At 41.9% G+C, this 16,567-nt stretch overlaps 1 protein-coding gene across 2 annotated transcripts in view; it reads left to right on the forward strand.

Moving 5' to 3' along the window:
* The window catches only part of LNX1 (ligand of numb-protein X 1), a 62,534-nt gene that overhangs the window by 19,692 nt on the left and 26,275 nt on the right, over positions 1-16,567 (forward strand). For both annotated transcript variants that reach the window (XM_065737034.1, XM_065737035.1), the window contains exons 2-3: positions 11,034-11,275; positions 12,737-12,889. In XM_065737034.1, the coding sequence (XP_065593106.1) occupies positions 11,034-11,275; positions 12,737-12,889 (395 nt within the window). The remainder of the gene's footprint in view (positions 1-11,033; positions 11,276-12,736; positions 12,890-16,567) is intronic.

Genomic DNA, 16,567 nt, shown 5'->3' on the forward strand with positions numbered 1-16,567 from the left:
GTTTTTCATTTGGTGATAGCATCAAGCTGACTCTTGCCCAATCCACCCCTCCAAATCTGTACTTGCAGCATCAGGACTAAGCTTCAAGTGGGGAAGCAAGGATCAGCCTTACCCAAACCTATGTTTTAGTGCTTAAAACACTCCTGAATACTGAGGTGTGAGGGCACCACCTCTCTTATTCTCCCTTGCCAAGCCAGGGCTAACTGGTCCCTGAAGAACAGCTGTGAAACGACATTGCTGTGTTGTTGAATGGTTTCTTTGGTAGTGAGTGCAGCACAGCCTGTGCTTGTGGAGAGAGAAGGCTGTGTAGATTGGGCTTCTTTCAGATTTGGCTAAAGGACTTAAGGTTTAAAGATAGTTAAAAAGTGGTGATTTTTTTCATATTTTTACAGCATCATACTGAGATCACTTCCTACCATGTGAGCTTTCAGAAGACTGTAAACAACATTCCAGCCATGCTTGTGCTGTGTCTGGATATGGATAGTCTTTAAATGCTTTTATAGTATGTGTTTATTTTAATGGAAGGGTGAAGTATCTCACTGAAACATCTTGTATTTAACTGGGTGGAACCCGTAAAACCACAATGTGAGGATACTCAATGGGTTTTGAAAATTTTGTTCTGAAAACTGGCTTGTAACCTCTCCCTGGTCCATCTTCTTCCAGCCACACATGAAAGGAGAGGACTGTAGAGACAGGGTGAGTGGAAACCTGGATGACGTTTCTCAGGGTTGAGAAATAAAATGTGCTGATGGCTATGTTTTCCTCACAGAAACTCATACAATGAGATACTTAGTCAACAGTGTGACTTCTGTACTTCTTATGCAAGTGTCAAAACTTGTTTAGGCTGAAATCTTGGAAACCAAGTTTTGTGATAGAGCAGGAAATGTTTTCCCCTCTGCTGATGGAGCCCATGTTTTTTTAGGGTTTTATGTAAGGCACAGTGATTCATGAGTCACATGCAGTTCAGTTCTTACAGGACTGACTTGAGGTCCTTGCTGAATATCAGACATTGAATGTGATAAGAGAGAACTGCTTTTTAAAATGAGGAACATCTGTCTTAGGAGTGCTTCTTACTTATGATGACAGAGATGTTTGTTCAGCACTTGGATGGGCACCTGAATGGGACATCTGTGTTTTTTCAACTTCTGAGAAGGCATGTTAAGACCTCACTTTTCTGACCTTACCCACAAGGAAGCAAATTTCCGAGCATGATGTTTACCAAGATGTGTTAGTGACGTAATTTAGATATCCTTACTGACCTAAAAGAAACCTTATGTGATTTTTGAGTCACGAGGTCAGAGGCAACTGCTACCCCAGCTAGACATGTGGGTGGCCCTTTGTGGCATGTTCTGTCAGTAAGACATAAAGGCAGTACTCATTATTTACTGACCACAGCCCTATTGTTTCTTGTAATTTCTAATTCCAGTGAAAAGCATATTAGTATCCAAGTCTTGGATTTACTTCTTTACTTGGAAAACCTTCAAATTGAATTATTCTACTACTAAAGTCTGTGTATGTATCACTATATCACTATGTCAGAGGAGGGCCACTAAAATGACCAGAGGGCTAGAGCACCTCTCCTATGAAGAAAGGTTGAGGGAATTGGGCTTCTTTAGCTTGGAGAAGAGAAGGCTCTGGGGAGACCTAATTGTGCCCTTGCAGTACTTGGAGTATATCAACAGGAAGGGTTAACAACTGTTTACACATCTGGATAGTAAAAGGACAAGGGGGAATGGTTTTAAACTAAGACGGGAGATTTAGGTTGTATGTTAGGAGGAAGTTTTTCACTCAGAGGGTGATGATGCACTGGAACAAGTTGCCCAGGGAGGTTGTGGACATCCCATCCTTGGAGGCATTCAAGGCAAGGCTGGATGTGGCTCTGAGCAGCCTGGTCTAGTGGTTGGTGACTCTACCCACTGCAGGGAGGTTGAACCTAGATGATCTTAGAGATCCTTTTCAACCCAGGCCATTCTATGATTCTGTGTGTAAACAAAATTCTGCCTAGCAGACTCTTCTGTCTGTGATTGAAAGAATCAACCTACGCTGGTACTGCCATTTTCTATTGTCATTCTCGTTAATGAACCAAAATCCCTTGTTCCATTGCAAACATATTTTACACAGTGCATCATAAACTTTTTATAGTATAGGTGGGGTTAATAGGAGGGTAAGAGAACGCTGAGATACTAAGTTCAGGGAGACTGGTTATACTTGTTGAATATAATCCAGTGGTTGAAATACTGAAAAAACTTGAAAAACATATGAATCAACAGGTTCAGTATATATTCTTGATATTAATTATAGGTATAACAATATAAATTGGAAAATAGTGTAGAGGATTTAATTGTATTGTATGAGTTTTAGTATCTCAGTACCAGAAGAATCTCTTTGTCCTTGTACTTGTCATTTTTACCATAGATAGCTTTATTTTAACATTAAGTATTTCTAAATCTTTGTACAAATACTCTTCCCCAGGCTCAGTTTTTAGTTAAGATTCTAAATAAGGTAAATACTCAGTAATCCTGCTGCATTCTCATTGTATACGATCTCAATTCCTGCTGTAAAAAGATGTTATTGCCTTATTAGTATGAAGCAAAACCAGTGGTCAAGGTAGTCTGCAGAATATCCATGCTGCACTTTGTGCCATCTTGGGTGGACTTAAAATCAGACATGAAGCTGACAGCTGCTGATGACAAGTATTATGTTACTTTCCAAATACCTGGCTAACACCTATTGTGTGCAATTTCTCCCTTGTGTGCGCCATCTTTATATTAAAGGATGGAGAGGTGTGGCTAGACACCTACGTTTTCCATGAAGAAGTCTCTTGGGTCTGTTTCAGATTTTCATTTTGGCACTTTCTTTTGAGCAGTGTTCCAGTTTTACTCTTTGAGAGCAGAGAAAGGCTAAAGCTTTTAAAGTGTTTTGCATAAAAAGTGGTGCAATTCTTCAAGGTGATGAAAGCACCTAGTAAAGTTTTAATCAAGCTCCAGTGTTGCTGTTGTCTAGAGGAGTTCTTAGTACTTTACGATTTTCATATATTTCTTCAATCTGATAGATGACTCATTGTAAGCTCTTGTATGCTAATAGCACTAGAAGCCATTGACAATATTTCTGGGTTCTCACTGTCTCAAAAATGCTGATTCCACATGTCTTTTCTTCACCTTTCATTTTGCTCTGAATGTCCTTCTCATGTACTTGTAGCTTCCTTGCTCTAGTGGTGACTAAGCACCTGAGAAAATATAGTTGTGTGTGCTGCTGCTGTTTTTATTCTTTTAGCTAGTGTGAGTAGAGTACATGAGATACATTTCATATTATTAGATTTCTCTTCAGGAACTTTGGTATTTAATTGAGGAAGTTCAGTATAAATAAATACTGTTGTTGTTTTGCATCACACAAGACTCTTCCAGTTGTGTGCTGGTGGCCAGTAACTTCCCTGTGTCAAAAATATTTGTTGATAGCAATCTAGGATCAAATAATAGGCTGACTGCAAGCTTTCGCTATGGGTAATTCCTCATTTTTGTTGCTTGAGACCTCCTTGTCTTCTACAGGTGTTAGGTTTAAGAGATGCACTGGGGAAGGTATGCCAGCAGGAAGCATGCTGCCCATGCTTTTGGGAGTTCTCAGAGCACTCCTAGTCTGGGCATGGCAGGGAGGAGCAATAGAGGGCAAAGCCACAAATGAAATTCTACATATTATTTTCTGTGGAGCTGTGCTAATCCATAAAAGAAGCCACCATCTCCAGCCTATGTGCTGAAGTGCCCATCCAAGCTGTCCCTGCCATCTGACAACTTCATTTCCCTACAATTAACACAGCTGAAGTTTAGTGAAAAGCTTAAGACTAAAAGTTGAAACAGTGCTTGAATCTTGAAGAGAAATCAGTATAGCTGTAGCTTCAAAATAATCAGTGACAGAGCAATGGTCTGGAGGAGGTTTCAGGGGAGGGAGAGATTGCAATCCGGACCAACAATTTGTATGTGCTCTCAACAACTGAGATTGTTGCACAACAATCCCAGCCATGGTTATTGCCCACAATTGCAGGCAACTTGTCTTGTTTACCTATTCCATCCAATTCTCTGTTCCCATGATAGACGTTAATGGGCGTTTTTACATATTTCATAACGGAAGCTAATGCTGGCTGTTGAAGGGCAACTGTGTGCTTTTTCAAGTTAAGGGGAAAAAAAGCTTAAATATGACCACGTTACATGACACTTTGGTAGCATGTACATGAAATTCTATCTTAACAATTAATTTAAGAACAAAAATGTGTTCCAAGTTCTTTCAAGTGTCCTGAAAGCTAGAAGGAAATCTGGAGACTCATCCCACAGTATAAACAATCAAATTTAAAATGTGTATTTGGTTTCTGTCGCAGAGAACAGAGTGCTTGTTTAATCTGTGTCTAGCTTTGGCTCCCTGTTCCTGTTGTAGCTTTGGGAACTGTGGGGACTCAACTCTCGTCTCCTCTTTCATTCTTCAGCAGTGCAGGATGCATTAAAGGGACTGTACCAGAATCTGTGGCCTTCCTTGCTGATAGTCCTCAGCAACCAAACCTCAGGAAGGAAAGTACATCATCGTAGCTGATGACAAACATAGTCATTATAAACAACACTCAATATGCATTTTCTTCATATGCTTAGAAAGCCTTTTATTTTCAGTCGATAGGAGATATAGGTAAGGAACCATTTTTATGACAGCACTCCCAGATTCACACAGAATAGATGACATGGAAGAGTAAATATGCAGATCTTCCTGCACATGCTCCTTATATAATGCACAAATGTATTTTATTTGACAGTTTCATAGTGCAAGAGTTTTGTGAAAATGACAGCCCTTCCCTGGGGTCAGATCTTTACAGATAGGACACAGCGCAACCTTAGGCTTCACTAGTAAGGTAGTTCCAGAATTTGTTGAGTTATGATGGCCTCAATAAAACAAAAAGCGGGGGAAAAAAAGCAAAAAAAACAAAACCACCAACAACACAAAAACAATTCTCCAAAACCAACAACAATAAGCTAGGAAACTGTAAAAGGGATATGCAAAGTCAAACTGAAATAATAGATATTTGAGAGGTTTTTCCTTTCTTGTGGGAAAGTAGTTAAGCTAAATAGCCTTAGCTTAAAGAAATAAATGTTATGAGGATCTTTATAAATATTTATAGAGCAGTAATGCAGAAATATAGACCACTAAATCTGCTACATGTTTATACTTCAGTGAAGGTCTCTGGTTGATGGTAGAGAGTGAATAATATGAGAACATCTCTGTGACAGCTAGACAGAGAAGCCATTTGCCTCATCTGAACTTCTGTCTTGGTTGTCCCTGTGCTGACAGGGAGAAGAACAGCTTTTATGGGAGCATAGGATAGAATTACTCATCTTCAACCTGATGGAGGCTGGGGGCTCAAACCTCCAACACATACCTCCTTCTCAGCCAGTCCTGATATACTGTGCAAGTGCCCCACAAGTCAGGAATTTGTCTCCAAAAAGCTTTTGTTTATATGGTTACTGAGACATCAAAGTGAAAGGTTTCTCATTTGGGTGAAAAATGAGCATTTTTTCACCCCAAAAATAGCAAGCCTCTGTCACTGTGATACAGGTGGCCATCAGAAAGGACAGCCAAGTGCATAAGGAGTGCATAGCACAGCAGTGATGAGCATCTGGAAATGTTGCTGGCATTACTATAGAATTTGGGTGTAGTTGCAGAAAAGAGCCTGTTTCAAGCTTCGTATTAAGATATTGCTTTTCCAACATTCTGTAAACAAATGTTGGTTGGAAACAGGAATCCAGGAGTTGAAGCTCTGTTTTTTAAACTTCTCGTCTCCTTCTTTATGGATACTCAGGAAGATTTAGTATAGACAGGACATTCTTGGCCATACCTGGTGATCACAGTAGTCTGAGGAATGCTCCTGAAGTCACTCAATCCTTTATAAAAAGCAGAAAAGGCAACTCCATTAAAATAAATTTCTGAAGCAGAATTCACAGAGATTGATCCTTAGAATAACTTAGAAATACCAAGGAAAAAACATTACTTCAACACGCTAAGCTGCTAAACCTGAGGGTTTACTCAGTTCCAGGAATGATTTTTGCATAGAGCAAAAAAAAAAAAAAAAGAATTTTCTGTTCAGGATCAGGAGTCACAACTCTCTGAGAAGGGATGATACGGCACCACAGGGTACAAGGAGCAGCAGATATTAGACACTCTCACTGTTCAGTGTTTTGATTTTTCTGGCTTTGTCTGGAACTGAGATATGCATTTGCTGCCTTTTGTTTAGAACTTTATGTATCTCCAGAATTAGTTCAAGTTCAGGTCTCTCTCTCCTCTTTCAGTTTTAGCTCTGTTTTCTGGTGTGCTACTGTCACAGGTAAGATAAGGAGAGTTGGTGTGAGCTCTGCCTGGGCTTGGTCAGTCCACTTGCTTAGGGTAGAGTTTTGGAAGGCTTTAGAATTTAGGCTTTTGGCCTGAAATCTGCATTGTTGGTGTTTGGATTATGTTAGGGCTGCAGTCATTGCTGATGCACACACTGTGTGAACTATCTATCCCCTTCCTCACAAAGCACCTCTTTGCGAGGCAGCCACAGTGCTTCAAATCCCCTCTGCCTTCCAGGTGAGGTAAGTGCCTCTCAGCAGGTTCCCATCATGAAGCCTCACAAGGGAGGTTATGAGGATGCTGGTGGCCTTCAGTATTTCCATCAGCCTTTCCTACAGATCCATGTGGGAGTAGAGGATCGAATGGGGGGCTGTGTGATGGAGTTGGGGTGTGTTGCACACTGTTGGTACTCCTAATCCTGGCTCGTGTCAGCCCAAATTACACAAGGATGAGACTACTTACAGTGAGGGCATAGCTGAAAAATACTTGTCTGCCCTAATCAGGGCTTAGCTTGGGATCAGCAATGACAGTCCATTATGCAGTATTTTCTTCTGCCAGTCAATCGTGAGTACTTTGTATACATTACTCTTAATTGCACTCAGACAGTGTGTCCGCCGCAGCTGCGTTGAAACAAAACAGTACCATGAGAGCACTGGGAGCGAGGTCAGGAAAGCACGGTGCGACAGGGGTAGGGACTGCCACTGCTCTGTTTGTTTGGACAACAGCACGGCTGCGTGCTGCTGCTGCTCCAGGGCCACTGCTGGCCCCTGCCCAGGTGGTCAGCTGTGAGCTATGGAGAGGAGGGCTGGCCTGAGAGGTGGCACATACAGAAGACAGAGCATTTATCAGAGAGCAAGTGTGTTATAAACATGTACATGTAAACATATATATATACACACACATATTTGGTCTATAATTTTGGTACATTTTTATCGCTAGAAATAAAATGTCTGTGAAGTTTTCCTTCTTTACATTTTGCCAATATGTTTTAACCCTGCGTCTGCCGGGGTGATGGATATCTTTGGGGCAGCTTCACTTTCCAGCTCTCCTTGACCTATAGTGTGAGATAGGGATTTTGCAAGGGAAATGCAACCTTGTTTCAAAACTGCTTGTCTCACTTGAATTTGCAAATAACTTGGAAATGTTTCTGTTGGCTGTGGGTTTGGAAGAAGCTTGTTTTGATAAGCAGTAAGACCAAGTGAAGGCAGACATGAGATTTTAGATCCCTCACTCCAGCACTTGGGATGTGCTACTACTGGGGATGGGACCACAGGGCTCCTCTCATGCAGAGCTGGGCACAGGCATGGTAAGTCCTGGAGCTAGGTCTGTAGCACTGGGTGAAGGTTCAGCAGCCACTATAGCCTTCCAAGAACAGTTTGTGGGAGAGTTTTTGCAATGTAAGATCAGAAGGGAGCTGTTATACTGAAGCTGTTTTGGCATGGCTTTTATCAGAGGCCATGGAGCAAGTGAGCAGAACTGTGGCTCCAATCCCCTCTGGATTTGCTGCCACAGCGGGAGGGAGCAATCTTTCCCCACACCATGTGGCCAGTATTTCGGGCAGCATGCTGCTACTTTACAAAAGAGGTTGTGAAAACAGGATAAACCGTTTTCTGAATTTCCCATACGCACCTAGAGGCACTACTTGAATGTCATGGGCTGTACTACACATTTTTCCTGTCTGTTTTTATCTCTCATTTTTGGCCTTCAAATCATTTTGATATCATACGGCTGCATGAAATTACCCTCTGTCCAGAGCAACTGAGAAGGAACATAAATCTGGAGTTCACCTTGGCCACCATACAGCACCGGGCTCACTCTAAGACTGCCCCCATTAGTCAGGTATCCTGCTGGGATTTCCATCCCTCTCCTCCAGCTGTAAATCAGGCAGCTGATTAATAATCACAGTGAGGGAGATAATTAGTAGTGGCGTGTAGCTGTTTTATGGATCTTTCTTTTCTGGGAGCCAAACCCAACCATATGGAAAAATGTAGCCGAGACACTATAAATATGATTCCACTTAGACAGTTGTCTCTTTCTGTTTTCTGTTATCACAGCAGTGTCAGCACAAGGAAAACAATGAAAGTGAAGAGGTGCTGTTGCAGATTTTATTACAAGTTTGAGGAGTTGTTTCATTCTTCAAGGACACTGTTAATCTGAAGAAAGAGGCTTGCATTGTGTTCATTTATTCCTGCCACAGTTATTTAAGAAATAGATTCAGTGCTTATACTTGAAGAGTTTTGGTTCTCTTTTAACTATTTCTGGCAGAATTAGAAAGATGTGCTTTGTGTTTTGTGTCACGGTAAGCTGTCTTCTCCAATAAGCCACATCTTAAACTTTTTCAGTCCTCTCTGCATTCAAAGGCTGCATCTGCAGTTGGGCAGATATTGGTGACCAGGTGTCTGTAGTAAGTGAATATTTGCACGGAAAGTGCAAATATTTGGCAGCATTGAGCAGACAGACACCAATGGCAGCTGGACCCTCCAGCTGAATGGGGAAATTTTTGCATGAAGTCCCTTCTGATCATAGAAACATAGAATTACCAAGGCTGGAAAAGACCTCCAAGATCCTCTAGTCCAACCATTCCCCTACTGCCAATATTTCCCCACTAAACCATGTCCACTAGAATATTTGCATTTAAAAGTTTCTTGGGCATATCTGGGGACAGTGACTCAGCCACCTCCCTGGGCAGCCTGTTCCAGCACCTGACAGCTCTTTCAGAGAAGAAATTTTTCCTAATATCCGACCTGAATCTCTCCTGGTGCAACTTGAGGCCATTCCCCCTAGTCCTGTCACTAGTTACATGGGAGAAGATGCTTGATGCTGATCTTCATGCAACCCAATGAAAATAATAAAGGATCTGCCTTTTAGGATTCATTCTCAGGGCTGATTCCCCAGCAATGGCCACCAAACCTTTACTGCCAAGGAAAATAATATAAGGAAAATATCATGCCTGGCCTTTTGGGTGCAAGGTGCTGGTGGACATACAACTTGACAGAGCTCAAGCAAGTGGGGAATTTAAACCTTGTTTATGGGAAAAGGAACTGCAAATGAAGGCAGGAGAATTCCTCCCTTCCTTTTCACAGTTTTGTCTTGGAATAGGTGCCCCAGATGTCTCCTTGTTGGTCTTTTGAAATAGTCAAGCAACTTTCTTTTCCACAAGGGAGTATTTTCTTTTGAGATGTATCTTTCTGCTTATAAAAGGGTTTAGAAATAGCTTCTGCCACAGGCATTCCCATCCAAAGCTTAAAGTGTGTACAAAGCCCCCACACAGCTGAATCAGTGTGATATAGCTTAGTTTTTTCCCTCTGCAAGAGGGAAGTTATCCAAAGTGGTATGAGGTAAGTGATGGTAAATCATAATTTAGTGCTTAAAAAGTTTTTAATTTAATTCCCTCTTAAAAAGAAAATACTGTAAGAGAATTTAAGTTGCTGCTCCAAAGCTGACATAGAGAGCTCTGCGACTCATCTTCATCTCATCTGTCCCAGGCACTACTTCCATAAATCATCTCTCTCCCAAGACCTCTACTCAGCATACTACTTTTTTTTCTGACACTTAACCCATTAGCACTGTGTACAGTATGTATTATGCATTGCCTTTTGTGCATGTCATATACTATGAAGAGCTTTCTATCCCTAAGGATTTTTGCAGCTATTTCTGTGAGTTCGTCCTGCAGGGTATTTTTATGAAAGTCATCAGTTAGCTTCTGATATGAAGAAAGAATCATAGCAGCAAATAGGCTAAGCTCATTTGGTCACGATTAAAAGGCAGATTCTTTTTTAATGGGCTGAATTAGGTTCTAGAAAGTGCACAGGGCACAGAAGTGATGCTGGGGAGAATTCACAGGTGCCATCTCCTTGGGCCACTCTGTCTCTTTGATTGTTTTATAGCTTTAATTACATATTGAACCAAGAAGAGCACAGCAACCTTTAATATGCTTGGAGTGACGTCCTTTAGGAAGTCTAAGAAATGCTGTGCCTTGTCCCAGTCTTGCTGTCTGGGATGAGCCAAGAGTAGACAACTGGGTCAGAAGTTGGTTGTTCCTGGGAGTATACTCCTCTCTGTCGGAAACAGAGAGTTTTGTCACTACTAAAGCCAGGTCAGAATGTAGGAGGTGATTTTTTCCCTGGAATTGTTTTAGAACCAGCCTTGAGACTGGAGGAGGATGAAAGAGTATGGTGCCAGGCTCTCAATGTCAGTGCCTGGTGACACTGGCTGGCCAGAGGGCATGTCAGAGTGAGGTGCCTTTTACGCAGCCAGTAGAAATTAAGAAACTGCTATATATCACCATGCTCTCCTTCATTAACCAGAGGCAAGGGGAAAATTATAGGCTGCAGTCTGTGGTGTAATGAGCCACCTGCTCATGGGTTCTTCTTCACCCACACTGTTTATGTATCGTATTGTGGGCCTGCAGTTTTCTTTGCGACTCCCTTTATTCTCTTGCCTAGCAGCAGACTTTCCATGTAAATTCAACTAATTTGGAGAACTGTTTCCCTTCTTCTTCGCTGTTTAACAGGACATGACTGGCATTTTCCCTCCTGGTCCTTGCCCATCTGTTATAGCCAACTGTGACAGTCACATTTTGCACTCTGAGAAATTCCCCAGAACCGGCCAACTGCCGTAAGTAGGCAACATTTCAGTACAATCTGTGATCACGTCTTTCTCTACCTTTTCCTCAGATGCAAAGGAGCATCCCACTATGGCCTTACTAAGGAGCGGAAGCGGCGTTCCCAGGACTGCTCCCCAGACCGCAGCTCCAGCCTTGCGGTAGCCGCTCTGGGCTCTGAGCTGTCCGCAGCTGCAGCCATCGCCTTAATGACTGACGAGCCGGGGCTGGTGAACCCAGCCTTCAGCCCCACCTCGGAGGACAGCCAGTCGGGCAGTGGGCCAAGGGACCTGCACTGCAGCAACCGCAGCAGAAGTAAGGACCCAAAGGGGTCATTTTGGAGCGTGGTGGCTTCTTCCTGAATCCGTTTTCTGTGAAACACGTGTTGGTGGAGGATGTTGTTTTGTTTTTTTTTTTTGTTTTTAAATTGACATGGCTTTTCCAAAAGGTGAAAAACAGATTTTCTTGTCTGGGGGCAATGTCATTCGGAAGACTTGCTGCACGCAGGCAAACTGCAGGTCTCAAGAAAGATTATTTAGGCAATTCAGTTCCTTTGGGGTGTGTGAAGTGCCAGATGGTCCAACTGTGCCTTCAACAAAACATGGTGGCCCAAGTAGTCCCTACAGACCAGGTGATGGGCACCTATACAAAAACCTCTTGGGTGCTGTGTTTGGCAGTTACCAAGTATTTACAAGAAAATAGACAGTAAGATGTTCCTGGGAGCTTGGGGAATGTTTTTTATCCTTCCAGAGCATGCACCTCTGCTGAAATAACCATGATCAGAGGCAGGATGATCCTTGCCTTGATTCTTCACCTTGTGGCATAGCACCTGGCTCTGGTGAACATAATGATAGAAAAATATGGTTGACGTGGAGGTATTAACAGTGAGGCCAAGTCTTGTATTTGCAGTCTCTGAAGCCAAAACTGTGTTTCACAAGCTTTGTGTAGCATCAGCTCTGCGCTGGGAGAATGGATGAAGGGCAGTTAAAAGAAGAGCAATGCTATCCCCCTCTGTCCATGCAGCAAGAGAGAGATGGAAAGGGAGAGAGCAAGAACATCAGGATGAAATTAAATCCCACCAGAGTTTAAAGGCTGCAGTCTGGTTTGGGGGAATGTTGTATTATTAGATTACAGTGTTTGGCGAGCATGCTGAGCTCAAAGAGAGAGCAGCAACAGCCGTGACAATATCTTCAGCACGATGGAAAGGAGAGTGAAATGTTTTGAAACTATTATGATTTTTTTTTTAACGTCTTACCCAAGTTAGAAGATGTGACTTAGTAGGTCCCGCCCACCTGACGATCTCTGAATTTAAGTCATCAAACTGTTGGCTATTGTTGGCAGATTGGAAGCACTGCAGGATTTTGAGGCAGCAGTGGATTTTTATTCAAGAATAATTTTCAGCATCAACTTCCAGATTTTTTTTTTTTTTGGGGGAGGGAATCTAACTTAGGTTGCTTGAGAAGGGCAGTGTTTCTTCCTCTTCTATACATTTTTCACTGGATTGTTGCTGATTCTGCCCTGACTGAGGATTATTTTCTCCCACACTGCCACGTTTGCAGGTACAGATGTCTGCATGAGGCTGGCAGAACAGATGGGAGGTGGCAGTGCCAGGGTGTGGGATAGAGGTAGAATAATTGTACCTCCATGCAGGTGGGTACTGTCTTGGATTCACAGCACAGGAGCATTGCTGTTTTGCTCTGTTGTCTGACAAAGAACACAGAAATGATGTGAGTCTGGAACTGTTGAAAAGTATTGATCTTTTTCCTACTGTTGCAGCTCGACACTTTGAACGCTCCACTATAAGAAGCAGATCTTTTAAGAAAATAAACAAGGCATTCAGTGTTCTTCGAAGGACAAAAAGTGGAAGTGCAGTTTCCAACCAGGCTGAGCAGGAAAGGGAGGCTGTTGGAAACTCTGCTGCTGGAGAAGGTAATACTTTGTTCTCCTGATGTTCTTAACTGGGGCAGGAGACCGACCCAATGTATGTTGGAGCTGTCTGTCCATGACTGACATGTCTTTCATTTGGTGGGTGCACAGGATTAAAAAGAAGCTGAAAGCTCAACTTTCCCTTATTTTAGAAAAGCTTTTAGTGAATAGCAGGGAAGAGGAAAGCTGAGATGTGTGGGACCTCATATAGAGTTGTGCTGGTAACTGCCCATGTGCTAGAGCTGATTCAATATCTAATGCATGAGATGTGGGATCAAGCATCTGGGACCTGTTACTGGAGCTACAACTGATTTGCTCTTTTGGGTCATTTGGTTCAAGGGGTTTTGCCAGTATGTGTGATTTCCCTCTAAAGAAAACAGATAACAGTGATCACACATTATGGAAATCTCATGACTTCCTGCTGATGGTTATGAACCACTAGAAATTACCAGTGGAATGACTGTAGGAAAGAGAAAAACACTGAAATTATCCCAGCACTTCTGTAGGGTCCTTGGCGACAGATCTGTGTTGCCTCAGCCAGGCAGGTGATGAGGTAAGAATGTTCTGCTCTCAGCTGAGGGAAAGGCAAGTTGCCCTGACATCTGTCAAGGATAAGGGGTCTGGCAGGCAGTAACACTTAACACTTGGCATTCTCAAAGCAATAAGCAAATATTACTAATTGCTTTGGATGGTAATTACGAAGCCAACATTAGCATTCATGCGTCAAAAGGAAGTGATGATAGAGTGGGAAACATTGTCTTAATCAAGGCCCTAATTGAGTTCATTATTCCTCTGTCTGATGCCTAAGCACCTCAACTCTTTTCCCAGACCAAAAATCCAAGGTAAAGGCTTTACAAAGACAATATAGACAACTTCCCTTTGCTCTATACATCATGCCATCATTGAAACCCACTGAAAATAAGGGCAAAATGCTGCCAAATGTTGTGCTCAGGCATGTTTATTCTAAAATCAAAGATCAATGTTTAATATCTCTTCTGCTTTCCTTACTTGTTGCTTCAGAGATGTTCCACTTAGTTCTTGTGTTCCCAGTCATTGCTCTCCAGATTGCTGTCCAGATTCTTGCTGATGGAAACAAAACAAAGCCAAATAATTCAGAATTCTGAAACTTTTCCATTAAAAAAAAAAAAGATTCTGCTTATTGACCTGGAAATGTAATTAATAACTTTATCAAATATATATATTTTAATTCCCCTGGTAAAAAATTGTAAATAAGTCTACTGCCATCTTTCAGGAAACAGGTATTTATCTCATTTGCTAGCAACTGCTCAATCCATTGTAATAGAATCTTGCCCTTCTTCAGGTAAAGTGATATCCTGATTCTTGGGCTCATGCTTTACAGAAGGCAATTTTCAGGCTCAGGCATGGAAATTTTATGGCTGCTTTCTACCTAGGCTTATAGTAGAGTAGTCCCGCTGAAAGCCTGGTTTCATGTCTAGAGATCATGAGAGGATCTGGATGCCAGCAACACCTGGTCAGTAACCCAGATGTTAACAGAAGTAGATGTGAAGGTGACACTGGCCTTTGCATTTCAGCAGAATGAAAAGCGTTGTCTCCTTTTTAAGTGATATGTAATGGTACCCTGGAGGGGCACTCTCTATAAGGATGTCATTCTGTACCTGATTTTGCTCGTGATGTCATTAGTCAGCATCTACTATGCCTGTAAAATTCCAGGTATGTTCTACTGCACTGGAAAAACCGGGTAGACATGTAATTGTTTAATGAGCAGTTACTCTTACGCATGAGCTCACAGAAGCTGGGTATGCAAATGACAGTATTAATTACATATGCAAAGAACACATTTTGATTAGGCTGTTCTGGAATTTGGTTTTTAAAAAAGCCCGAGTAACTTGCAGAAATACAAATATAACTTTAACAAGGATCTCTGTTTAGTCCTTCACAGCAGGTGCTTTGTGCATCTCAAAGGCACTCTCTGTTTCTTCTTGTTGGAAGAAGAAATGAACTTCTTTCTGTAGCAGTTATCATCATCCTGCCAGCTGGGTGCTTGCATTCTTCTCCGGTTCTGTATGTTTTCTTCTATTCTTGTTTCTTTAAAACCCCCTCTTGTTCCAAGCAGACTCCTGGTCAGAGATGGTCACCCTTTAAGGATAGCTGCAGTATGCTCTGCAGTTGTTTAATGCAAATATGCCTGTCCCCCATATTCAGAATTTCTTCATCTCAGTACTGGTATCTCTGCTTAATATGTTTTGCCTCTATTTTGTTCAGAAGAACTCTGAAAGCAAAAACTGTAATGTGTACCCAGGTATTGGCCTCAAAGGCAGAATCAGCCATGGGTTTTTGTTGCCACATCTGTTTTCAGCCTGCTGCAGCATGTGGAGGTGCTTCTAATATGAAGTTGGTATCTCCACTGGGCCTGTGCTCAACTGCAGTATCTGTGCAGGGATGCAAAACAAAAGTAATTCCTGATGGGGGAGGGACAGCATCCAAATAACCATGGTTGCACTTAACTTGAAAGCTGAATGTAGTGCTGGGTTTGTAAAGCGCCTTTGCTACCCCGGGACACTGAAAAATATGGTATCTATACTGTGTTTCTAATGTAATTAGAGCAGGATAATAGTTACAGTCTATTGCTGTCTTACACCTGCAGCTGGTACAAGTCCTTTGCTGTGAAAATGATTTTATGATTTCAATTTGCAGCCTGTGGTTTGGTTCGTCTAACCTAATGTTGTATACACACATTTTGGATTTAAGTGATCCAGGCTTTCTTTGTTCCTCTGCCTATGGTGATGTTTTCAGTAGAAAAGTGTTCACTGTCCAAACCAAAGAACATGTTAAAATTGCATGAAAAGTGTTAACAGTAAAAAGAAAATGTTTAGATGGAGTAGGGCTTGAGATTTTCTCATTTTTAATAACCTGATAATGTGTAAATAACCAGAGAATGACATTACTCATGGCACTTAGTGTTGCACTTGGCTTCCCAGGTCTGAAGTAGAAGTTAGGGAAGTTTAAAAGGGCTTGTTTCATTCTGAGAAGTGAGGGACAGTGACAGGGACACCCTTCCGGCAGTGATGCATTTAAGATGTGATGTCTTCTGACTGGATGTAGTAGTGTAAATGACCTTGACAATCTAGTTAAATGATAAAATATCTCCGAGCAAAGACTGCTCTGGTTTTGCCATGCTTATTTGTATCACTGTACTCTTAGTCTGGCATCACACTTAAAATTCACTTCCAAGAAAGATTATATATATACACACACTCTTTACTCAAGCTGATCTACGGATACAAGTTGTAAACCAGCTAACTCTTCAGGAGGAAAGAATTTGAGAATGCAATTGCAAAAACTTTTATAAAGTAAAAAGGAGGCATACTGCTGGTTTTCAAAACCAGTCATCAGTTCCATTTTGCAGTCAAGTCATTGTAAAATAAATTGAATTTAGGATTGTTCGAGGATGTCAAATGCCGTTCAAAGTCAGCTTAATTCTTAGTCCCAGGGCTGGTGCAGTGCTACATCTGTTATTGCTTAGCAGCAGTCAAGAGCAAGGCAGTGCTGGCAGCACTGGCAGGCTCACAGAGCAGACTGCTGTTATGTGGGTGTACTTCCCTCCTGCTGTTCAGTTGGAGCCCAGCTGTGTTTTCTGTGTGTGCATATCTACATATATATGCATGTGCATGTGTAAGATAGATACCATAAATACTTTGG

This window comes from Cyrtonyx montezumae, unplaced genomic scaffold (assembly GCF_038088225.1).
Source record: "Cyrtonyx montezumae isolate F1298 unplaced genomic scaffold, pur_monq_1.0 scaffold_2, whole genome shotgun sequence".
NCBI lineage: Eukaryota > Metazoa > Chordata > Aves > Galliformes > Odontophoridae > Cyrtonyx > Cyrtonyx montezumae.